The following is a 27,761-nucleotide window of genomic DNA, read 5'->3' as shown; positions in this document are numbered from 1 at the left end:
TAGAAAAAATAATTAGTATTTTTGTCCTGTTTTCCAGTCAATAAACAACAAACAAACAAACAAAAAATTTTGCTTTGGTACTATTTTCTATTTTCACAACTAAACATCAAACTATTTTCAATAGCTAATAACACTTGTAACGCAATCAGCATGTCAGTCCAAACTTCTCATTGTGCATTGATTTGAATTGTATACATTTTTCACCACACAACATTAAACTTAATATATGTTTTGTAATGCCATGAGATTAATCACCAAACCAAAGCACAGTAATATCTGTACAATTCACAGTTTTCAATACACTCAAAATATACAGTGCAAAATACAGTATAGGTAATACACTTACGATAGATAGATGGATGGACGGACGGACGGACGGAGGGACAGACAGACAGACAGACAGATTATTGACAACTTATACTGGTGAAACAAGACCAGAATACTAATTAAAGAATCTTTTTTTTTTTTTTTTTTGTTTGTCTGATTGTTTGTCCACAACATTAGTTTTGTTTGATATTCCGGATGAATGCACTGCCATGAATATGCTTATTCGGCTTTGATAGTGAACCATGAATGGCCTTGCATGCATGCGTGCCTTGTTGTTCTTCTTGTGACAGAGATGCCTGTTCATATCTGTCATTACTGTTGACTTATGCATTTTCTTTGTCCTCCATTTCAGGGCCAAGCACTACATGCCAGGAGGATTCCTGTGCCAACATGGGCGTTTGCATCCAGCAGTGGGAGAACTTCACCTGCGACTGCTCCATGACCTCTTACTCTGGCACCCAGTGCAATGACCGTGAGTGACCCAAATAAACTTCTTTCCACTGATCCTAACATCACACAAATTGTGGTTGGATATTGCTCTTTAAATAATTGGATTGGGAGTGCTTTGAACAAGATTATTGGCATTGGATGACACTATATTTAAACAACAGGATTGTTTTTCGTTAATAATATGTTGTTGAAAGAATACAAAATGCTTCTGGCGGATTGAATGAATGCTGGTCTAAAGTCTTATTTTGTTCCAAACCTAGTTAGCATGTTACAGTGTGTGAATTAAAAAGGTTTTAGCGCTCCACTCCTTATTTAACAGATTTTTTTTTTCAAGAACTACACAAAGCAGCTTTTTTTGGCGACAGTCCTCTTTCTCCAGAGATTGCAGAGACCCTCAATTACAGCAGATAACAAAAAAAAAAGGAAGTGAGGTGTTGTTTCACTACAGAGAAAACAAAGAATAATGGCTGTTTTAATTGTCTTTTGTTATGTCGAACCCTTGCTACAGTATATGCTGGATGCATAAAGAGATGAGATACTATGCATACCCCTCTTGTGGTACAGAGCAGAAGCTACCCACCCCTCTTGTGCTTTCACATGGGCAGCATTGGATCATGATTTGTGCATTACAAATACATTCGAGTGTCCTTACAGTACACTGATGCACCGTATTTCATAGCAAAACAGGAAATTGGAAATTGGGCCTTGTCTTGTATTCAATAACAGTTGTAAAAAAAACAATTTATAACTTGACTTGATAACAACTGGAATACTTCAGCCTCCACATCCAAGTTCCTGAAAGCAAGAAGGTCAAGGTGCTCCAGGATTGGCCTTCCCAGTCACCAGAAATGAACATTATTGAGCCTGTATGGGGTAAGATGAAAGAGGAGGAATTGAAGATGAATCCAAAGAACCTTGATGAACTCTGGGTGTTCAGCAAGAATGCTTTCTTTGCCATTCCAGATGACTTTCTTAAAAGTTATTTAAGTCATTACAGAGATGTATGGATGCAGTCGTCCAAGCTCATGGGAGTCATACACAATATTAATTATTTTTATACTGCACCATGACTTTATATTCTATAATGTACATCATTTCTGTTAGGTGACAAGACTTTTGTCTAAGCAAAGTCAGACCTTACTGTCCTAATTAAATAATTTAAAATTATTTAATATAAGCCACTTCTAATACAGAATGGTCAACTAGAAGTCAAGTTATTGTGTTATTTCTAAAACCTGAATAGGCAACAAAACTTTTGAAGGGTAGTGTAGGTTTTTAGATTGCTGAAGGTAGCTGCATAAGTATGAAATATTTTTTAGTTAGACATGAAAGCAGTAAATTCCTATTGTGCATGTGTGTGCATAAGGTGTGTGTGTTCCAGTGTGTAGCTGTTTTTATGGTGCAAAAATGGTTTTATAGCTGGCGTGTCAAAATTGTTAGTTAGTTAGTTAGTTAATTTTATTTGTCCCCATAGGGAAATTTAATTTGCAGCATACAGTACACTCACAGAGACTCCTGACATTTCCCATTTGGCATATATATATATATATATATATATATATATATATATATATATATATATATATATATATATATATATATATATATATATATATATATATATAATACCAGTGGTCGGGAACCTATAGCTCGCGAGCCACATGTGGCTCTTTGATCAAAAATACATTGCTCTATAGCTGTCTCCTTTCAATTATATTCCCCAGTTAAAAAAAAAAAAAACTTTAACCATCACAAAAAATCAGTTCCCTATTGAAAACACAATTACAATTCCCTTTTTATTGTATTTTTCAGCAAAATGAGTAAGAACTCAGTAATAAAAGTTAAAACAACAAGAACTTAACAAGAACTTTACAATAAAAGGAAGTTTCGACCAATGCGTGTGTGCAGCATGAATCGACACACCAATAAAGGGCAAACAACTTACGTTTCTATGGTAACATCGCACTCATAAATTTAAACAACATTCATGTATAATCAACATTATATATATATATATAAATATATATATATATATATATATATATATATATATATATATATACACCAATGGTTCTTTAAAAAAACAGGAGATATGGCTCTTTGCTGAAAAAAAAGGTTTCCAACCCCTGCACTATACCCTAAATGTGTACAGCCTTCATGAAAATATGAATATAGTAAAAAAAAAAATTTGAAAAGTCACCAAATTGCAAGATAAAAAAAAGCATTGTTTAGGGGTATTTATCAGCTGTTAAAATGATACATGGGTCATTTTTGACCTGTAGGCCAACAGGAGGGTTTAACAACACTTGAAAAAATAAATAAATAACCAAGTCAGATACATGTCAAGTACATACATAATACAAGTATGATACATACAAGTCAGATTGGTCCATCTGTCCATTTAAAAGATATTGACATCTGACAACAGCCACTGACATCAACAGTCATCTATCCATCTGTCCAGCGAGCAGTTGTAATTAGGTGCGGTAAATATCCAGATGTCAAATTAGCCCAGCAGTCTCTTAAACATGGCAAAGCATACACAGAAATCAAATTGTTCCCTCTCTCTTTCTCTCGTTTTTATCCTACTCCTTTTTTCTGTCTGCATTAATGAAGAATAAGCTGGCGTCTATTTCTTTTAATGATGTCTCCCATGTTTAACCTCCGGCAGTTGTGCGCCATTTCATCACTCTGACAATTCTAATCATAGAGGCAAATTTAATTTCACCCCACAAATATGCTCTTGAGCTTGTGAGACCATTCTGTGTAGGGTCACGGCAGTTACAGTGAATGTCACAGCTTTGTAGGCTGCTAATTTAAGAGACATGACCATTTATAATTGAAAAGTTTGTGTTCTTGGAACAATAAAAATAATCCAAATATACTTTTATTTGCCAGGTGCCTTAGTGTAAATCTGTATGTGTAAAGCTGTTCTTTATGTAATTAAGCTTGACTGATTCTTTTCTAATTATCCATCCTTAATGATGCTTAAGCAAGTACTTTTGTTTTGGAACATTGCATAATTATTAATTGAAATTCTCCACTTTCCTAAAAATTATATATTTTAAGTGTTGCTGTTTTCTCACTAAAATAAACAGTGCCTCAAATAAATACATACATAAATACACCGGCCACTTTATTAGGTACATCTGTCCAACTGCAAATAATCTAATGCTAATGCTAATCTGCTAATCAGCCAATCAAATGGCAGCAACTCAATGCACTTAGGCATATAGACAGGGTCAAGATAATCTGCTGCAGTTCAATTAGAGCATCAGAATGAGGAAAAATGTTGATTTAAGTGACTTTGAACGTGGCATGTGGTGCCAGATGGGCTGGTCTGAGTATTTCAGAATACCACCCCCCCCCCCCATCCCCAAATTACTAAATATGTTCATTTGGAGCTGTTTCATTGTAAATAAACAGTTAGATGGTCAGTAATCTGTTTTATTATTATTATTTACAAAAGAAAAATTAAATGGTATTGTAACACGGGGAGTGATAGAGACAACTGAGGTTTAGGATCCACGTGCAGGTTTATTCGATGTCAGGGAGGCAATGGTCAACACAGGTGCAAACAGATGTATGAAGGCAGTCCAGAATCGTAATCAAACACAGGCGAGAGGTCGGAAGGCAGGCGGCAGACAAGGATAACAAGGTAAACAAGGCTAGGGTAAACACACGGAGAAACAAGACTAAGGAAACACGTTGTAATGTCACTTTACAGTAAAACAAGACTCGGCAATGGAAGTGAGAGTGTGTGTGGTTTAAATAGTGTGTGTAATCAGTCTTTGACAATCCTCAGCTGGTGCAAATGTAATCAGTCAAAATGAGGAAGCATGTGTGTTTGTGAACGGAGTGCATGTATGAAAATGTAGTCCATGAATGGCGGATTTGTAGTCCATAGGTTATTGTGAGGGTGAGTGCTTACCAGCGACCTCTGGTGGTTAGAGATCGCTGGTAATCATGACAGAGCCCCCCCTCTAGGAGTGGCTTCCAGACACTCTTAATACTGATCAGGAGGGAAGTGGAGCGGAGGCGGAAGAGGGGGAGGGATGGAGGGCCAGGACCATGTAGAGGAGGCGTACCTGAAGCATGGAGCTGCGGAGGGCCTGGAGAGTGGAGCTGCGGAGGGCCTGGAGAGTGGAGCTGCGGAGGGCCTGGGGCGTGGAGCTGCGGAGGGCCTGGGGCGTGGAGCTGCAGAGGGCCTGGGGCGTGGAGCTGCGGAGGGCCTGGGGAGTGGAGCTCTGGAGGGCCTGGAGCATGGAGCTGCAGTGGCCCTGGATCATGGAGCTGTAGAGAGCCTGGAGCCTTACTTTCCGCAGACATCGGCGGGTCATATGAACCTGGTGGCCATTCAGGAAGCGCAGGTGGCGGCGGCGCCCATTCGGGAAGCTCAGGCGGCGTTCATTCGGGAAGCGCAGGCGGCGGCCATTCGGGAAGCGCAGGCGGCGGCCATTCGGGAAGCGCAGGCGGCGGTGGCAGCCATTCGGGAAACTCAGGCGTCAGCGGCCATTCAGGGAGCTCAGGCGGCAGCCATTCAGGGAGCGCAGGCGGCGGCCATTCAGGAAGCGCAGCCGCCGCCTGAGCTTCCTGAATGGCCGCCGCCGCCTGAGCTTCCTGAATGGCCGCCGCCGCCGCCTGAGCTTCCTGAATGGCCGCCGCCGCCTGAGCTTCCTGAATGGCCGCCGCCGCCTGAGCTTCCTGAATGGCCGCCTGACTTTCCTGAATGGCCGCCGCCTGCGCTCCCTGAATGGCCGCCGCCTGCGCTCCCTGAATGGCCGCTGCCTGCGCTCCCTGAATGGCCGCCGCCTGAGCTCCCTGAATGGCCGCTGACGCCTGAGTTTCCCGAATGGCTGCCACCGCCTGCGGCCGCCATTCAGGAAAGTCAGGCGGCCATTCAGGAAGCTCAGGCGGCGTCGGCGGCCATTCAGGAAGCTCAGGCGGCGGCGGCCATTCAGGAAGCTCAGGCGGCGGCGGCGGCCATTCAGGAAGCTCAGGCGGCGGCCATTCAGGAAGCTCAGGCGGCGGCCATTCAGGAAGCTCAGGCAGCAGCTCTGGCAGCAGTGGCGGCTGTGGCTCAGGCAGTGGCACTGGCGGTAGTGGCTCTGGCAGCTCTGCTGGCGGCAGTGGCTCTGGCAGCGGCTCTGGCAGCTGTGGTGGTGACTGAGGATCTGGCAGCTCTGGAGGATCTGGCAGCTCTGGCAGTACTGGCGGCAGTGGTGGCTCTGGCAGCTCTGGCGGCAGTGGCTCAGGCGATGGTCTTTCAGGAACTTGAACTGGAACTATGGCAGGAACAGACTCGGAACAGGAAACCATCTTGTGAGCCGGAGAACTGGAAGCAGCCATCTTGTAAGTCGGAGGACTGGAAGCGGCCATCTTGTGAGCTGGAGGACTGGAAGCGGCCATCTTGTGATCTGGAAGATGTATCGTAGGCTGGAGAGATGGTGATGCTAGCATTATTGTCTTGGTGGAGTGTACAGCAAGCCCTGTTGTCATCTGTTCATGCTGTACACTGCCCCTCCCCAAAAAACATTTAGGAGTTTCCTCCACCTCTCCTACGGTGAAGGAGGACCCACTCATTTGTAGTGCCAGATCAATATAGTTCTTTATTGAACAGTGAGGATCATTTAATGGCATCTGTGAGTATAGTGGTTCAGATAGCCCACCATGAAAAAATATCATGACATACCTCACTTATCGATGTTAAATATGATAGTTCAATAAAGTCCTCCACATATTCTTCGATTGACCGGGCTCCCTGATGCAGGCACATGATTTTATTCCCCGCTGGATCCATGTTTGGCCGAGTCTTCTGTAAAACGGGGAGTGATAGACAACTGAGGTTTAGGATCCACGTGCAGGTTTATTCGATGTCAGGGAGGCAATGGTAGGGATGGCTGACGTGAAACTGACGTTTCGACACTGTGTCGAGATCCCGAAGCGCAAGTGTTTCGAAACACTGTACCGAAGCATGATCCGAAACACCCAGGTCACGTGACTAAAGTGTTTCGAAACACCTGGTCACGTGACTAAAGCGATTCAAAGCATCGAACAGTTCAGAAGCATTTTGAGACTTGGAGAATCTCCATTTGACTGATAGGGTCACACGTGTGTTATTGTTACGTATGGCCTAGTGGACTGTGCGTGTGCATGATGACACAGGCTTCTCATTACTTTTGGGTTCGAATCCCGACTTGTACAAATACTCCAAAATCGTAATTTTATGTATTTTAACCATGTTACTGTTTATGTGGTAGTCTAGATATGATACAGCTGCAGATACGCCATCAATTTAGCATCATTTTTGTAACTGTAAAACAATAATTAATATTTTACAGTACTGTGATGGATGGGTTTAGAGTTGTGGTAGACGTTAATAAAATACAATAAATGGGAAATTTAATGAATAATATAAATAATTCTTGTTAACTTCTGTCCACAACTGTATCTGATCTAGCAACAGGCCTGTTTTATGACCGAAACAAGCTATATTTATTCACAAAGTGTTTATTCGGATGTCAGAGCAATGTTGAAACAGAACGATGCACAAACAAAGCATCTCAAACTGATATTAAAGCATTTCAAAATAACTGTATCAGCCTGGATTCGAACCAGAAGCCTGGATTCGAATCAGGAACCCTAACCACTCCACTATTTCACTTGAATATTCGTCGTGACAAAGTGGGGTTTAATACCTCAATCTGCTCAACTGTTCTTTGCTGAAGCTGTTTCAGTGCAATACATAAAAAATGACCACTAGGCGTCACTGTAGAGTGGGGTTTTGAAACGTTTCGAAGCTTCAACACATTTGCTTCAACGGTTTCAGTGTTTTACGAAGCCTCGCTTTGCCCACCACTAGGCAATGGTCAACACAGGTGCAAACAGATGTATGAAGGCAGTCCAGAATCGTAATCAAACACAGGTGAGAGGTCGGAAGGCAGGCGGCAGACAAGGATAACAAGGTAAACAAGGCTAGGGTAAACACACGGAGAAACAAGACTAAGGAAACGCGTTGTAATGTCACTTTACAGTAAAACAAGACTCGTCAATGGAAGCGAGAGTGTGTGTGGTTTAAATAGTGTGTGTAATCAGTCTCTGACAATCCTCAGCTGGTGCAAATGTAATCAGTCAAAATGAGGAAGCATGTGTGTTTGTGAATTGCATGTATGAAAATGTAGTCCATGAATGGCGGATTTGTAGTCCATAGGTTATTGTGAGGGTAAGTGCTTACCAGCGACCTCTGGTGGTTAGAGATCGCTGGTAATCATGACAGGTATACATTAGCAGCAAATACATTAGCAAACAGTTCACCTTATTAAAATTAGCTATTATAATGAAATAGATTCAAGCTATCAAATCTCATTTGCCGTTTCTTTACTGTATAACTTACACATTCTGATTAAAAAGCAACAAATAAATCTTATTATTTATTTAGATTTTTTCTTTTCATTACATTAAATAACAGGTGTCACTTTAAAAATGCATAGATCTAACGTTATAATGAAAGCTTTCGATTGCTTTCCTAATTTTTTATGCTCATTTAGGACGAAATTAGATGTGTTTGAAAAAAACCTACCCAAATCGACATCTTTAGATGTTATTATTATTAATTATGTGTATATCTGTTCAAACACGCACCCAAAACTTTCACTCCGCTTCAAATCGTGTGTACAGAATCCGTTTAGGAATCAGCGTCTATTTATCACTATGGAACGCGTCTGCTGACAGTCACTATATGACTGTTTTGAGGATTGCATATGAAGTGGACAGCACCTGTAATGAAAAGGAAAGGGAACAGACTCACATTTAAGGGCAAGAAGCGGCCCCTGGTGGTTCGGCAGTATGGGTTGCGGATAGGAAGGCTCGGCTCTTTAATGTTTATATGCCACTCTTAAGAGAAAGACTGAAAATATGGGAGAAATACGGGAAAATACTTTTTCGGGATGATAGCGGGATAGAACTGTAAAATACGGGAAAATCCCAGTAAAAACAGGAGGGTTGAGAGGTATGCTTCTGATAGCTACTTCCAGAAGGATAACACACCATGTCATAAAGTGTGAATCATCTCAGACTGGTTTCTTGAACATGACAATGAGTTCACTGTACTCAAATGGCCTCCACAATCACCGGAACTTAATCCAATAAAGCACATTTGGGATGTGGTGGAATGGGAGATTCACATCATTGATGTGCAGCCAACAAATCTGCAGCAACTGCGTGATCATGTCAATATGGACCAAAATCTCTGAGGAATATTTCCAGTACCTTGTTGAATCTATGCCACAAAGGATTAAGGCTGTTCTGAAGGCAAAAGGGGGTGCAACCCAGTACTAGTAAGGTATACCTAATAAAGTGGCCTGTGAGTGTACAAGCACACATGTTAAATATGAAAGTATAAATAAAGTCAGTAGCAAATGTTTGTGTCATCTGTATTGCATATTTATTCATATAGAAAATTTGTACAGCATGTCTGGTTTGCTTGCCGTTTCATATGCAAGCATGCTGTTTCTCTAGATGGCAGCAGTTTGCCTATCAAGCCAATACTGGCATGCAGCACAAACCCAAACTGGAACACAATCCCCAGAGCATGAAATCAGTTCTGCTTATATTTTCATCACTGGCTTCATCTTTTGCCAAAAACAGACACATGCAGAGACACATGCATGCATCGCACATCAAGCGCTCTTCCTCTCTCATCCAACATAAACAGTCCAAATTGCAAGTGTGCATGATGTCTTTTCTCTCTATGTCATCCAGAAACACTATGGCACATCAAACGACAGCAAAAACTGGCACGGTCCTGAATGAAATGAAACAGAGTGATGTTTGGGGCCAGAGTCTCACTGCATGAGAGTGATTGTAATTTGCATGTGGGAGAAAAGAGTACAAGGAGCAGTCTTTAATAACTAAAATCTGACTCAGTCCAACAGACAGACTGCCTCAATTAATCAGGCAGACAGACAGGCAGAGAATGAGAGAGAACGAAAACGAGAGCATTGTGCATGTGGTTAAAAATGGTGGACTCAGTCGGTAACCTAGATTTCAGCTGCAGGTTGTAAAGCGTGGTTTTTTGAGCCAGAAGCTTTTCTGCATTTTTTTTTCATCTTCTTATTGTTCATGTTCAGAAATTCTTCTATTGTGACGGCAGATAGAATAGAAGGTGAATACGACAGCATATTTATCACATAAGCAGTGCAACACAATAAACTGCTTTAGCCTCCAGGGCACCATCTTCAGCCAACTCGACAACTATGAAGAAAACGGCATTCCTGTGACAATTTGTAAGAAAATAATGTATTCTTAGTTATACTGCATGCGCTTATAATGATTGTAAGTTTGCTAACAGTGGCTTTTATTCAAAGAGAAATGCTAGAGTCATTGTTTTGTTCTACAGCAAACTCCTGCCCTTTCTAGCTACATCATTACCGTGGCTTTTAATACTGTACATCCCAAGGACGTCTGAGCTAGACTTAATCCAAACTCTGACTGAGGCAATTATTCAACTTGCATAACTGAATTAGCACATTCTATACATTATTGACCTGTAGCAAAGGTCGAGCTTTATTGTTTACAAGTGGTTTGAGAGGTATTCTACACACACACACACACACACACACACACACACACACACGCACACACGCACACACACACACACACACACACACGCACACGCACACACACACACACACACACACACACACAATCATAGTAACAAAGGCAGATTGTTTGTATGTCCTCTTATTACATTAATTCAAAGTATTCTTGCATTTAAAATATATAGTTTATGAATGGTAAATAATTTAACTTACACTAAATCCATGTTCAACTAATTTTATAAAAATTTCACCCATGATTTGGTTGTCTGAGACAAATTTGAGAAATCCTAAAAAAACCCTGTGATCCCTAGATAAAAGTCTGTGATTACTGGTTAAACATGCTGACAAACTCTGCCAATTGTTTATGATTGCTGTGAGTCATCATATCAGAACATAGGTTACTGATTGTGTCATGATCACAGATGGTCAAACACTGTTTTTGTGTGTTTGGCACATCTTGATTGTCGTTCAGTCTGACATTATGTTAACTGAGATCTTAAAGTTTGCAATGAGAATCACAGTCATGCACTCTGACAAGCTAAAATCATTTAGGATTGTTAAAAACCACATATTGTGTGTTGTGCTTTTCAAACACCCTTAAAGAAAATGACTCTGATGTAAACTACATTTTAATATGCAAGGAATAAGGTGGAATAATTTGCATATATGACTCACAACTCATTAATCACTACACTTGAGTATGTTTAGGATGAAGACACTCCAAACTGTCACCAAACACCTAGCACAGGCGATAACCAACATTGTTGTTGGCTAGCATCTAGACCAAAAATCTGCATGAAACTTCTGACTGAAATGAGTGTGTGTTCTGTGCCTGCATGAAAAGATGTGGTTTCCCACATCCGCAGGTGGCAGTTATCTGTTTTGTAATTCTCAAAGGTAAACTGGACACAGACAAAGCATAAACAAAGGAGCATTTAGTTCCATTGTCCATTAGTTCAATTGTGTAAATATGTGTAATCTAATAATCAATATTGTTTGCAAATATTTGAGAAATGTAGCAAAATTACAGCTGGCTTTTTTGTGTACCCTCTTCACTTGAGTCATTTACTTGGTACGTTGCTTCAATCCCACGCTCTGATTCGCTGGGCCATTTTTCAAAAGTAATCCAGTGGTATTTTGAATCATGGATTGGATCAAATCTTGGAAATGGGTTTTTTAAAAGTGAAAGTATTTTGAAATAAGATCAGACCATGTAATCCAATCTTACATTTGATTTGGATCAAATGTGCCCTTTGAGTTATTCAAAACTTTGAACTCAGATTGGGATCTATTTGATTTAAAAAAAAAAGAATTATCCTGATCTCATCAGAAGGGTGGATTCAGTTCAGATTTTTTAAACCAAATAAACCAAATAAAATAAAAAAAGTTTTATTTTTTAAGTGTATGATCACAAACTTAATGGTTACAGGTGATATATTAATTCCTTCATATTTGAAGCCTATATGAAGCGTGTCATATCTAGGAGATATGGTAAACAACAACAAAATAATATCAAATAATATTATAACATCATAATCATAATATAATCATATATAATATATTGTTAATCCTAATGCAGTGTTCACTCCAGACTGGGATGAAGCGTCAAGCGTGAATGATTTACATGTTAAGTCAATGCAAAGATGCAAATAGACATCATGTGGCGTGATACTCACGAATGAGGAGGCGAATAACGTCATTCACGAAAATGAATCGGCACGAGTTCAGCGTTTTGCGTATCACGTTGAAAAATCTGAACTTTAGCCAACATTCGCGCTGCGTTAATCAATCATCAGCTTTGTCTTGTAGGGGCGTGATTATGACATAGCCCCTGTTGTTGGTGTCCCAGGGGAAAATCCTCCTGCCGACACCGGACACCAGTTTAAGCACCGCTTAAAGCTTCCATCACCCAGGTATAGTTTTTGTAGGAACTCACATAACTGGATGCACCTCTAAAAGAATCTAGTGGACTCAGACAAGGATTCAGAAATCATTGCTGTTTTTCAGCCTTCATAAAGCACATAAACACAGCTATTCTCTCAATTTAGCAAGGAAGCTAGAGTCGCCGGGCAGACAGAAGTCCCAGCCATGATGCGAATCCAGGTCTATTGTGAAGTGAATTTGATGTGCAAATGAAGCGGATTTGATGCGCGAATAAAGCGTGCAAACTCAAATGTTCATGCGTCTATTTACACACGAATATCTTGATTTATCTGCGCGCACTGCGTCTGCTATGAAGACAGCATGAAACTTGGTATTTGGATCACCGATGATGACCTGACACTGCTCAATGACCAAATGTCAGCTTGGTGTGTCCACGCTTGGTGTGTACGCTTCAAGCAGTATCTAAAACAGATTCTTTTGCTTTACTTGCATGACATTTTTGGCAATTAATGGTATTTGTTGAGTATGATTTTTCAGTCATCTTTCCACCACATACATTCTGTATGTAATCATGACACAACACATCAGGTCTCTTCACAGCAAAGTGCTTTAATATTGGAACTGCACAAATTGGGTGTATGTTCCCCAGACTGACTTAAGTTTAGACTTAACATCTGCTGTTGCGCTAAGGTGTGAGATAGATGTCCGACACCTCCTAACTCACAATTGAGTTGAGGGTGAGAAACACCCCTGAAAGAGCTAAGGTTTTCTCTCTCCCTTCTGCATCTCAAGCAAAATAAGGGCAACATATTTATTCATGGCTGGACATTTAGAACCCTCAACATATGTACTGTACCTCGGAGTCCCGCCTTTTCTTCCTTCACATAAATAATGCATCTGTTTTCTACATAAAACATGGCAGAGGAGTGAAGGCAAACAGGTGTCCATGTGTCCTTCTTCTCTGGGATCCAGTTCTGGTTTAGTGTCAGTCACAGATGGAGAGGAAGCAATGCCAGCTAGCTTCAATCATAAGATTTTGCTTTTCTGCGGCTTTGATTCAGGAAGCGATGCTCCTCACCACATTGTCATGGAAAACAGGGCTTCATCTAGCTACAAGAAAGTAGTATTCATGGCAGTATTAAATCTGAGAGGCACTGCTTTCATGGCACAAACAGAAGCTCTTCTGCTTTGATGCTAAATGACAGATAGCGTAGCACTTTGTGGCGAGCGAGGCCTCTTGTTGGGGCTCTAGGGAGAGCTGTGTTACCCCATCAAACAGATACTATTACACCCACACACAAGCAAGCAAGAACGTGAATGTCTCTATTAAAGGAAAATGTTCCAGGCATAGTAACAAAGTGCAGACTTGAGGGAATTGAGGGAAAGAGATGATCCTTCCTGAAATGATGTTTGTTGTTAATTGTAATTGGTTAATCGGTTACTGACAAAAGCAGAACATTCTCAGAGAAGAATTTTGTTTAAGCCTTGCCATGCAAGATTCTTAAACACATCCTACAAAGTACATATTATACACAGCAAAACAATAAAAGTTTTGAGCTTGTCAGATATAATCAGTAATAATATGAACTATACAGTAAATAATACGTCTACTACTACAACTACAACAACTACTACTACTACTACTACTACTACTACTAATAATAATAATAATAATAATAATAATAATAATAATATTAATAATAACAATAATATATTTGTCTTAGAACTTGTTTTGGACCGTTACATCCCAGTAAGCCTGTTTTGCTATTTAAAAGATGTCTAATAGATGTCTAATAGACATCTAAACATAGTCGTCTTGGTCAAAACAAGGCTAAAGTTGGGCTGTCAGTGAAAATCGAATAAACATCTAAGAATAGGCCAAAACTAGACTAATCATCAAATAAACAGAAATAAATGACTACACATATAAAGTCTGTCTAATCTGTCTATTTGACAGAGGTATTTTATATTTTAGGCCTTAAAGACTTAAAATCACTGAAATATTGTCTTGTAGGTCTTAAATCATTTTAAACATGTCTTAATTTTCCTTTGTTTATGTAAAGCTACCCAATCAAACGTTTAGCAAACCTCTATTTATAACCAATATTATTTTATTTATTGTTTATTTGACATGGGCATCACAGTTACACTGGACAAATCAAATGCATTTGTTATTGTTTAACATCTGTCCAAGGGAGGCTTAATATAAAATTTTAAAAGTCAAATAAATACATATACACAACTTTTTAATACTTAATAAATAATTAAAAGAAAAAAAGCTAAAAAGCTTTTTGTTGAAATTTTTTTTTGCATGTGTAAAATTAGGGTGTGCTTGATTTGACACATTTTTAAAAATATGTGACCAAAAAATACTAATTAGATTTTGTTTCTTGATGGGGCAGGTAGGAATGGGGGTTTCTTGGTAGGGTCATTGGGAAAATCCTTAGCTATTCGCCCTGTATACAGTAAGTCCGAAATTTCATTCTTGATGGTCCTAAAAAAGGTCTTAAAAAGTCTTAAAGTTGACTTGGTGAAACCTGCAGAAGCCCTGTTTGAGTTAAAAACACTTTGAGTATTCGCAACTAGTCATTTTTGCAAGTTGTGCAAAGGTGGTTTTCTCAACTAAAATTATAAAGTGGGTATTAGAACAAACAGGAAGCATTGCATTAAATTATATTTTTTCCACATCATGTCTTTAAAATATAGAAATAAATTTTACCCCAGTATTTTCAATGGAGTTTTTGCACTAGCCTGCAGATAACGCAGCTCCTGCGTTTTAAACTTTTCTTCTTTTCTTAAAGTCTTTTGTCTCTTTTTACACTTTAACAACCAAATGTCTATTTAATTGATTGTATTTGAATTACATTACAACATTGATGCTGCAAAAGGAACCTTATTAAATTTAAAATAGTCACATAAACCTCTCACCGGAAGTTCATCATTGGCTTAAAAACATTAGCTGTGCTTATAGTCCATTGTGTTCACAATAAAACAATAGAGTCACTAAATAATGTCAAAATTTTAACACTTTGTTTTCTGGATTTCTTGAGATGCAGCTTTAGAGGGCTTTTTACATTATAGCTCATGGAAGTGTGGGAAAGTGCACAGCACTGCTGATATTCCTGTTTGAAGATTATTTTCTTCATAGTGGAAGCCTGACTTCAGCGTTACCTACATTAAGAACAGAGATAACGCTTATAGGCGCTCACCTCGACACCAGCAGGATGAGACATGTGTGGCTGCCTTTAGAGATAAGGGTAGCTCTACCACTGAGAGTCTGTAGAGACTTGAGTAGAAGCAAAATGATTGAATCAGTCACATTACGGAAAACGAAAGGAGCAGCAAACATCCATCTGTTCTCTAAAACCTGGTGACCTTGATGCGATGAGTAGGTTTTTTGCTCTGATGTTTACTGAAAAATGTGTAGCCATCTATCAACACAGGTTTCTGCGTTCCAGTGCTGGGCACAATTTTGGACAGAAATGCTTTTTCTTAATGGAAAGTTGAATCAATTTGAACATACTGAATTAGAATTTGAAATGTCATTACATAAGCGGTGCAATGGGTAGCGCTGTCGCCTCACAGCAAGAGGGTCGCTGGTTCGAGCCTCGACTGGGTCAGTTGGCATTTCTGTGAGGAGTTGGCATGTTCTTCCAGTGTTGGTGTGGGTTTTCTCTGGGTGCTCCGGTTTCCCCACAAGTCCAAAGACATGTGGTATACGTGAATTGAGTAGGCTAATGTTCCCCCGTGATGGGTTGCAGCTGGAAGGGGATCCGCTTTTTAAAACATATGTAATAAATGTAATTACCTATGTTTCCAACCTAATATGCTATGGTTTATGCAAAACTGGAATATTGCATGAATTTGTTTCCAATTGTTATGCCCCGTGGCTCACAAAGACGTAACAAAGAAAAGGGACACCCAAGAAAGCCAAAATTATAGAACATAATTTATTAAAGAAACTGTTTTAAACAACTTAAAGCAAAAATATGTTAATGTAGTAGTCAGGAACCAGTGGTGTTTTGGATGTAGGTATGTGCATGAATGTGTAATGTAGTGTAGAAATGTCAGATGTACAAAGAAATGAAATATAACAAAACGAAACAAAACGTCCAGTCCAAAGCAGCAGCCTCCTCAAAATGCCGGTCAAAAGATTTTTAAAGGGTCCAGAGAAGTCAATAACAGGTGTTTCCTATTAGTTATAATGCGGAACCAACCCTCAATCCTACCCAGACAGACTCTTTGGCCCAATCCCTATTCTTTTTTGTACCCCTTCCCCTTCCTCTTGGTCCTTCAAACAGAGTTTGAAGGGAAGGGTTTCAAATTTTACCCCTTAGAAATGGGACACCACTACAGCACCTGCACATGTCATGATATGTCATCGTGAGCTCTTGCTTCATATGAGATCAGATGATCACGACTGCTGTAGTTATTCCACTTATGTTATGTTTTGGTATTTATCTTCAGGAAATCACTGAAGGCATATACTGTATTATGTTACCATAACATCTAATGTGGCAATAAGCTCGTAACTGTACTGTGCATTTACACCCTGGCCATATTCATCTAAGGAAACACAAGAAAATGACATCAACATTATACAAGACATTGTACAAAGCTCATTCTCAGCCACTAGACTTTTCTGACAGTGTATTCAAGTGTCATCGAGTGACAGAATGTTGTGGGATTACTATACAGGAGTTATTATTAGGGATTAATCATTCATTCATTTTCTTTTCAACTTAGTCCCTTTATTAATCTGGGGTTGCCACATTGGAATGAACCGCCAACTTATTCAGCACATGTTTTATGCAGCGGATGCCCTTCCAGCCACAAGGCTATCTACGCCTTCAAGATAAATAGAATTGGGACACCCCTACCCCTTCACGTGGACTTTAACAGTCAAAAAACATTTTTATGACAAAATCTATTATTATTATTATTATTATTATTATTATTATTATTATTATTATTATTATTAGTTAAGAAATTAAATCAGTTACAAAGGTTTATATCAGGTCTTCATCTCTAATGATAGTTGGTAGCCAAAGAAGTTGTGAATGTATTTCATGAAGATCACATCACACACTTTGCATTGATTTTATTGATCTTGTGCCCAGTCCAGTGACGTTATATTTTATTTATGCATGTCTGCTACTTCTTAATATCTCACAAGGATACTGAAAATATAATTGGCTCAGATACGATGCAGCTTTTGCCACAATGGTTTCACGTGAATGCCCTCTCAAATTTAAGAGCTTTGAAATCAAAAGGTATCTTATATGCTCAAGGCCTTTTTTCTGAATTTATGTACTTCAGATTTATGGACTTGTGGTTTGGGCAGAGGAGAAAAGCAAATGGTTTGTCACTGAAGACAGCATTCTTATATGTCTTTCAATTTCTCATCCCGTTTAATGAATTTCTTCATTTTTTCTAGCAGCAAGATTTATGTACAGGATGAACAACTTTTGGTTTGTTGTTCTTTTCTGCAGAGATTCTTACATCTCTAATAGGCTGGATATTTTAATGGTTATACAGAAGTAAAGCTTATGTAAATCAACTGATTAAATTGTTAAAAGGTACACACACAACACATTTTTGTTATATAAACATCTTGAGCATAATTTTATTAATTTAAATTTTATTAAAATTACTTTCATCAAATTAAATTACATTTAATTTAAAATCTATATGGATTTGGTGCAAGCTTTTTAAAATGTGTTGACACTGTGTTCTCGAATCTGATTTGCTGATAGCCGTGCAATATTCTGCAATCACAGCACTCATACAGCCTCTTCACGCTTGTGTATTATTCCACCCACTATAAGAATAGTGCTTATTTTAAATATTTATAATTTCTGAGCTTCAGCTTATCGGCAGCCATTAGCCTGTCATTGAGCAGAGCAAAGAGGATTGACGTTCCACCACAAAATGGTCACAGAGACCACATAATAAGTGCTTAGGGGAGAAAAATTCAGTTTAAATGTCAAATTACAGCTGATCAAATCATTATAGAACACGTAAGTGTCACTCTAAGTCAATCTCTTTCTTTTTTATGCTGTAGTGCTATATTTATACCATAGTAATCTGGCAGTGTTTGCTTTGCCTTGCTTTTTTGGGGATAATTATTGTGATTTCCCAATTGCAACAGAGAAATACTGGGAAATCTCTGTAGACTGATGGCATTTCATGCTGTTCAGCATTATAATCTTAAAATGTCAACAAAATCACATATTTTGTCATCACTTTGGATATTACACTACATAATTATTCAAATACTAGCTCTAAAATGTTTTCTGCTGTTCTATCGGTGAGTTGCAGATATGAATGAATAGAGGAAGAAAGTAATTCCTTGTACAAAATAATTTTTGAGACGCTCCGGGTTTGATTCTCTTTTTTATATACACAATTATGACATCAAACTGTTGTATATTATCACTGGTGGGACACTAAGGCACAACGCATGCCACCCACCAGGGCCGAAATACAGCCATATCACACTGCTACTTGTGATTTATATATTTTAATTGTTTCCAGTTCTATCTAAACACTTCTAAATCAAGAAAAAAATTCTAGACAAGCAAAAAAAAATATTCATAAACAATATGTCAAAATTTTACTATTTGAAAAAGCTAAATGATCTTGTTTTCACTTTAAAATATGACTACTTTACTTATCCCATTGACAGATTATTTAGCTTGTTATAAGCAGAAACTCACTTAATTCTGACATATTATTTGTGAAAACATGACTATTTATACAAACACTTTTGCCAAAAAAAAAAAACAGTAGCACACGTACATTTCACTATCTTCCAGAGTTGTTTGTGAAGCATGCAGTCTGACATTGTTTGCTGAGACCAACCCATCTGTGTAAATTGACACATACAGTATCTGCGCTTTAAATACTGTAGTTAAGAGGAAGAAGAAGATGATTTGTGCTGAATGGTGCCACTGTGACTGGAATGGCCACAACAATCTCTTACACCATGAAAAGTTGTTCAAAGGGTTTTAATGCTGATCATTTCATTTCAAAATAGCTATTGAAAGAAACAGTAATTTCTGAAGTGGCTCTTATTGTGGCTCATGTTTTTACTTGATGGATATTTTAACCAGTCAAACAGATTGTTAACAATGTGTTAAACATTGCATTGTAATTTTTTGCATTACTATGTCATACTTTTTTTCAGACCACCAAAATGCAATTGAGAATCTTAATTGTGTCTCTTAGAATTAATATCTTTCATGCAGTAATGATTTAGAAAAATGACATTTTCAATTATATGAATGAATGAATGAATGAATGAATGAATGAATGAATGAATGAATGAATAAATGAAAATAATACAAATAAATAAATGAGTCTTCAAATTGTAGTTTATAAAACTGTGATTAGCATGTATCAGTCATTTACTGTAACAAATCAAATCAAATGTGTCAATTTCCTGGAAGAAAGAAGACAGAAAAAAAAAAAAAACTAATATTAATATTTGTGTAATATTGCCTTCTTTGAGGATGATGATAATGAATTATATGGCTGTTGTTTCTGTCTATTTGCTATTTTGTGTTTTGTGTGCATTTTCTAATCTCGCTTATGGATAGGATACCTGTAATAGTCTGCAACTTTGCTGTAACCTTTCTAAGAAATATAATACTCAGGAAGCAAACTAGGACACCGATGTCATTTAAATTAAGGCTGAGCCCAAGAATGTTGTTACTGCATTCAGGGGGTGGCAAGGGACCCAATTACCAGACAGAACTGATGCCTCCAGGGCCTGCTTTTTGAAATTGTTTCACATGTATGTGAGAGTGGATAGATTTTAACTGAGAAAAATACGAGGGACTCAGTGATAAAATTGTGCAAACAATTTACAAAAATTTGATCAGCCTCCATTTTTTGACTCACCATAATCCGTTAAATTGTAAATGTTTTCAAATGAGATTATGATGGTTCGTTCTGCTGTGGTGACCCCTGATGAATAAAGGAACTAAGCCAAAAGAAAAAGAATGAATGAATGAGTTCGATGATGGATTCTGATGGATTCAATGTAGAAATTATTAAACATAAACGTTTAGGCTACAACAACCATGCTTTTCTTTTAAAAGTTGCAACTGAATATATATATATATATATATATATATATATATATATATATATATATATATATATATATATATATATATAACTGTATATATATAACTGTTTGGTACAACCTCCACGGTTTAATACACATCTGTTTTTGATTAAAATTTAAAAGGTGTTTTTTTGCATTTCCTTCATTCCTGTAGTTACTTTCTGTACTGCCTCTATGCATCTAAGAATGCATGTCTATGCGCTAAAACACGGCTGCCCAAGAGTAAATGTCCCATCAGTGAGCACTAAAGTAGAAACACTTTCACGTGAAAATGAAAGTGACATGAGCGCACATGGTCCAAAAGCCCAGAACATAACTTTGCGTGATGAAATGAAAGTTACAACGGGCAAATTAAAGGTATATTCCATACCGAAGGGCTCATCCCTATGCCTTAATCTCTTCGAAGGGTTCCTCTGAAGGTAATTAGAGCATAGGGATAAGCCCTTTTGAATTGTGTGTGGTATGTGACACCAAACAGCTTCCCTGCTCAAAGAATAATTTCCTGTTGTGTCCATTAGTTTTATTTTTCAAAATCCTCAATTACAAAGACATGGCAAGTTTTGATCACTTCGGTTTGGAATGACACTTCAATATGGCTACTATGATATTGATAGGGTGAAATATGCAGTTTGGAATGCACCGTAAGTCTTGCTCCTCAACAGTAAGACTTACAGTATGTTATGACTAGGGCCAGACAGAATCTGTGGATGCTTTTTGCTATTTCTTTGCAGAAATTTGTCAAGAATCTGTGGATTTATGTGGAATGATTTTGGGAGTATCGTAACTTAAAAACTTAATATATTGAAATAAAAACAAAATACCTTTTAAACTTTTATGTAATGTTTACAATGCAAATACAATTAGATTCACTTATTTGGTAAACAAAGTCTCTCATATATCTAATAAAAGACGGAAAATATGACTTTACAAAGTGTATTGTAAATAAATCGGCATTTTCATATTAGTTAATAATATTACTGAAATTAATTTAAAACTGAATAAATATAAAATTTCACACAATACACAAGTAAATAAATAGACTCAATGATGGGCTAATAATCTGTGGAAATCTGGAGATTTCTGCACACACAGATTTAATGCTGGCCTAGTTATGACCAATAATTGTGTCCACCTGTCCGACTTGACTAGCATTTAATAGGTTATGCCTTGAATGTAAACAATGGGGAAATTGTGTTGCCTGTAGCATTTTCATTGTGCTTTGACTTTTAGTTAAAACATCTTATTTCTGCTGTCTGTGTTTTCAATATTAATCAAACAACATAATGTATTATAGTCTCACTGCTCTTGACTGAATAGTTACATAGTTCAGCAATGGTTAGCCTTTATGTAATTCATACAGTGAAGATTACATACATATGCAGTGTTATATTTGATTATGTATTTCAGATTATGTAACTTAAAACAAGAGTTAGATACATCAAAAACCTGAAAAGCACCTTTTATGCTTTGTAGGTGTTTTTATTTCTTTTTTACTGTACATTCCGCTGAAAATCCAGGTTAAACCAGCCTAGGCTGGTTGGCTGGTTCTAGCTGGTTGACTAGCCTGGTTTATAGTTGTTTTGGCCATTTCCTGGTTTAAGCTGGACATAGCTTGTTTTGGCTGGGCTCCCAGCCTGGCTAGGCTGGTCAAGCTGGTTTTAGCTGGTCATCTCCCAGCCTGACCAGCTAGGACCAGGCTGGAAATGGCTGGAAACCAGCCTGGAAAAGGCCAAACCCTCTCTAAAACTAGGCTGGTCGACCAGCTAAACCCAGACAACCAGCCTAGGCGTACCCCACGATGGTGGGGTACGTTGGGGTACAACGACAATATGACATCATGTTGACGTCCTGTGCCTACAGGGAACTAACTAACTACATACATAAATAAAATGACCTAAAACCCTGAAAAGGCAAGTAAATAATAATAAATAACAAATAATATTAAATATCACAGACATTAGTGGGCATGAGAATAAAGCAGACAGAAGAAAAGAATAGAAGAATATAAATTTAATAATCCACAAGCAAACAAATCCACAATACAAACATACCAGACAAGGAACTGAGGATTTAATATAGACAGACAGATGTCTATCTAGATGTCTGTCAGATGGACTGATAATTAACTATATTGCAACAGACGAACTCAAATATTGGAGGTAAACAGAACAAGGGGGACTAAACAGATCAAAATGTTGATTTCAAACAGATCAATATGTCAAACAGTAACAATATGATGTTGTTTTGTCAGATGAAATAATTCACGTAAAACTGAGGATTAGTGAGTAGGTGGTGGATTGTGTTATTTAGCCATTCAAGTGAGTCATGTAAACTTCTTTTCATTCTTGTTTTGCAGCTTGACAACCCCTGTTTTTTATACAAAACTCTGCAGTCAAGTGTATCAAAAGCTTCATTTTTACTGTCAGCATCAATCGAAATTCAGGTCATATGGCCCTCAAAACATTTCAAGCGATTTCACAAAACAGCACATCACCCTTCCTATTGTTTCCAGTAAACCTGTTCATGCCTTTGATGTCAGTGTCCTTTTGTATGGTTCTTTGCAGTGAAACAAATCTCATCTCTGTCCCAAGGTATTTGCTCTTGGTGAATGCTCTGAATGGCTTTGTCTCTGATCGTTCTCAGTCAATTACACAGATGCTGTGTCCTCTCACCAGGTTCTTGGCAGCAGCTCACTCCCAGTGCTGATCGTGTTTTATGATTAGTTTCTCTGTAATAAGGGAGCACTCATAACTGCACCTTTGCTGTTACAGCCATCACGTTTACTTGCGTTTGGTGCTTATTGTATTCCTTATATATAGCATATTCTGATGTAATCACATGTGGCTGAAGACTGAAATATGAATAGATGTGTATAGTGCCAGCAGAAGCTCAACTGCCACTCTAGGCAAAAAACTTGTTTTTCAACCACGTTTCCTGAAGACCACCAACACTGCACATTTTAGACGTCTCCTTTGTCTGTCACACCCATTACAGGTCTTTCAGTCTCTGCTAATGATTTGATGATCTGAATCATGTGTGTTTGGTTAAGGAGACATGTGAAATGTTCAGAGCCAGTGCTCCTACAGGAACGTGGTTGAGAAACACTGATTTAGCAGACACTTTGTCCAAACCAACTTACAACTGAAGAGGCATTCAGGCATTCAACAAGAGGCAATGCACACAAGAAATGCTAATTATACAAAGGAACTGTTTGTGCTCTGAGAATTAAGTGCTAGAGTTAGTAAAGGGAATTTTTTAAGAGAGGAGAGTGTTTTTTACAGGTGGTTTGGCAAGGCCACTCACTTATATAAAGCAGACTTTATAAATGCACTCATAACAAACATGATCATTATGATGATACACGTGAAATATGCAACATTGTATTTATTGATAACATTGCAATAAAGTAAAAAAAAATTTTTGGTTTGCAACCATGATATAGCTGCATTTGTAAATTCTGTATTACATTTTATAACAGACCCCCTAGTTTTTCATGATTTTTTTGGTTTTTTATATATATATATATATATATATATATATATCATATATCTATATATATCACTCATATATCTTATTTGCCATATTAGGTAGCCTACTATGTTAGGTAGGCTTTAAAAATAAAGCTTCTTTATTTTTGTCTCTTGTCAAGACAAGATCGAAAACAGTTCTTAAACGGTATAAATTAAGCCAGAGAAAGGTTGTATAACTCTGTATCCACAATCATTGTTTCTCTCTCTGATTTCCCTCCCCAGAGCATCTGATATCATGTACCTTCACATATAGGACATGTGTTAGGGCTTCCCCTACTGTAATACACCTAAAACACGGATTGAAACTCATCAATGGCAGTGAAGCACTTTCTTTCGTTAACTACAGGCAAAGAGTTAAACGACATATTTTGTTGATTTTGACGCACAACATAATGCCATTCATACATGTAAAGCAAAAATAAAGTCCTTCAGTTTGGTCACATCCAGCGGCCATCATCCTTGAACCAATCTCCATCATTGTAAGCTATAATTTTAATATAGGGTTTAAAATTGGATGTTTTATGAGTTTATTTAAATTGTTTGTGATTATTTTTGTGTGTAATCAGGTGGAATCAGGAACTGGTGTGTGTGCACAAGAACTTCTAGGAGTAGTAGTTTATTAAAGTGGCACATTGTATTTCTCCAGTGACCTACACAGGCTAGATTGCTGGTGATTGTGACAATTATAAATACAAATAAATGGGACATATGCATTCAATAAGGTGAGTTACGTGGTTTCTTGTTCACATTCTCTCTCTCATAATAAGCCCTCGTTTCAGAACATTTGCTTTAAGAGATATAACTGAAAATTCTGTCATCATTTACTCAAACTTTACGTTTAAACCTTTATGAGTTTCTTTCCTCTGTTGAACACAAAAGAAGAAAAATTTGGAAACCTGTAACCATTGATTTCCATAGTATTTCTTTTTCCTACTGTGTAGGTCAATGGTTACAGCTTTCTTCAAATATCTACTTTAGTGTTTTGTGTTCAACAGAATAAAATAAAGTAAAATAAAATGCTTGAGAGTGAGTAAATAGTGAGTACATTTTTGTTTTTTGGTGAACTATCCTTTTAATGTGGCTTAATGCATCAAGGCAGTGTTTTAAACTGTCAAGTAAACACATCATTATTCATTCACTCATTCATTTTCTTTTCGGCTTAGTCACTTTATTAATCTGGGGTCACCACAGTGGAATGAACTGCCAACTTATCCAGCATATGTTTTACGCAGCGGATGCCATTCCAGCTGCAACCCATCACTGGAAACATCCATACACACGCATTCACACACATACATTTTGGGCAATTGAACCTACCCAATTTACATATACCACATGTTTTTGGACTTGTGGGGAAACCGGAGCACCCGGAGGAAACCCACGCGAACACGGGGAGAACATGCAAACTCCACACAGAAATGCCAACTGGCCCAGCTGAGGCTCGAACCAGCGACCTTCTTGCTGTGAGGCGAACGTGCTACCCATTGCGCCAACATACAGCCCAACACATAATTATAACCATAATATATAATATTTCATTCTCTGTACAGACAAGCAGCAATAATAAGATAATAATGCATTTGATTATGTTAGGCCCCAATCACACAATGCATTTTTTCAGCTTTGGAAAGGCAAGACATGTCTTTATTGCTTGCCTCTTTACTTTATGCCCTTTTTTTTTTTTTTGGAACAGACCAGTGCTCTGCATTTTAAAAGTTTCTAGGCAACCACAGAATCAGCTGTCAGTCTATCACAAGCAGTATAACATTTGGTTTGCTATCTACCTCTTCATTCATTCCATTGAACAATGAAAGAAAGAATAAAAACCTAAAGACATCAGGCACTTTTCAGAGTTGACTTCAAGCACTCAGAGTGCTCCTGAAAAAACACAAGGTGCCCAGGGCACATAAACAGTTTACAAAAATGCTACCTGTCAGTAGAAAACAAGTTTATTAAGGCACTTTCTGTGTGATCAGTGTTAACGATAACTTGTTCAAATTATAGCAATAATTTCAAACAAATATCCAGTAATGATTATAATGGGAATGATTTATTAAATATCTATCCTTCTTGCCACCTCGTCCATGTGGCCACATTATGTATACTGGGGAGGTGGCATGGGATCCGAAAAGGCTTTATGAACATGCCAGGTTGGCACTGCACCATCTGTCCTGCTGTTGATTGCCAGCATTTGGCTTGTAGATGTTCCTTATTCCTGACATTGCGGCCTCTTCATTTGTGCAGCTCAGTGGGATTTTGCGTGCCCTTCACTCAACCAGTGAGGGCAAAAATCAAAGTGATTTATTGCATAGTTCATTATCCATTGAGTCTTTTAAAATTATCTGAGCTTCACAAGAGTTGAAGAAATAGATGTACAGTATGTGAGGTTTGTGTGCAGAGAGAGATTTTCCTTCCTCACCTGAAAAATATACAATTAATAAATGATTAAGGGGCCGATCACACCGAATGCTCTTTTCCCTTCTTAAAACGCGAGGCGCATCACACTGCCTTTTTTGTTGACAAGAAAAAAAGAAACGTGGTGCAATTTTTATGTCGCTAGGCAATGACAAAATCAGCTGGGTGTTGCTGTTGATTTTGGTATAATTTTAATATTTAATAATATTGTGAAGTTCAAGATTTGTGAGTCATACAGCACCAGATAGCTCAAAACAGCAACCACAAGTCTCTCCTCCATCTTTAAAAGTCTCCTTAGTTGCCTTGACAACACAAACACTGCAGTCACCTCAACGGAAACCCTGCCTCTACTTTCATTTAATTGGAGAATGAAAAAGACTGATGTAACACGCTTTTCGTGCGCACAGCGCGAAATGTCAAAAACGCAAGGCGCAGCAGGCGGTTTAAACGTGAGGCGTGCAGTGTGCATAAGGAGCCTGCAATGCAAATCTGAAATTTTACAATATTAACAAACATAAAATGTATACCAATATCAACAGCAACACTTGTGCACAATACACAGCTGATTCAGTCATTGCCTAGCATCACAAAAAAGCACACCGCGCTTCTTTTTTTTTCTTGTTAACAATAAAGGCAGTGTGGTGCACCTTGCATTTTTGGAACGTAAAAGTGCATTCAGTGTGATCGAACCATAGACTGTAAAATATATGGACGTAGCATCCGTGACGTCACCCATAGGTTTCTGAAGAGCGCAAATGAATCTAAAAGTAGGCGCGGCCAACCGTCGCCATTTTGTTCGCGCGTCATCGCACCCACGGCGGGATACTAAACAAGGGCAAAAAGACACGTGGGCTACAGACACGTGCTGGCATTTTGCTTGGACCTGGTTTAGACAGAGCTTACTTTGGGAGAAACGCTTAATACTTTATTACCTGCGACTCGTTTGTGTTCTGACTACATGTGCTTGGTTGTACACTATATCAATAAAGTGTTTAGACTTTTAAAAACACTGCGTAATACATTGAGCCACTAAGCATTGTTCTTATGACGTTTTTCAACAGGAGGAAAACCAGAAATACGTCCAAACACTTCAATTATAGTCTGTGTTAGTAAATGCAAGACTATTGATGAAATCCAGGCATAACACTATATGACAACGCTTCATATGACTGTTTTATAGCCTACAGCTAATCAATCTGTCAGATTCTGGAGGGCATTACAGCTCTAAAGAACATTATAAATGATAAATGATCTTAAATAAAACACACACATTTATAGAGATGGTATACAAGTATATAACTTTACTCACCAGGGAAATGGAGGCCACGTGAATGGTTTGTGAGCACAATTAAGTGCACACAGCATACCATATCATCTGATAATTGTAGGAAATAATCCCAAAAGGCAATTGACTGTGTAAAG

At 38.1% G+C, this 27,761-nt stretch overlaps 1 protein-coding gene across 9 annotated transcripts in view; it reads left to right on the top strand.

The window, feature by feature from the left end:
- LOC130247669 (neurexin-3b-beta) overlaps positions 1 to 27,761 on the top strand; it is a 334,636-nt gene that overhangs the window by 94,573 nt on the left and 212,302 nt on the right. For all 9 annotated transcript variants that reach the window (XR_008839567.1, XM_056481053.1, XM_056481048.1 and 6 more), the window contains one exon: positions 680 to 799. Coding sequence is in view for 8 of the 9 variants with exons in the window: in XM_056481053.1 (XP_056337028.1) it covers positions 680 to 799 (120 nt within the window). In the remaining variant the exon portion in view is untranslated. The remainder of the gene's footprint in view (positions 1 to 679; positions 800 to 27,761) is intronic.

This window comes from Danio aesculapii, chromosome 20 (assembly GCF_903798145.1).
Source record: "Danio aesculapii chromosome 20, fDanAes4.1, whole genome shotgun sequence".
Taxonomy (NCBI): domain Eukaryota; kingdom Metazoa; phylum Chordata; class Actinopteri; order Cypriniformes; family Danionidae; genus Danio; species Danio aesculapii.
This window is presented reverse-complemented; position numbering and strand designations above follow the sequence as displayed.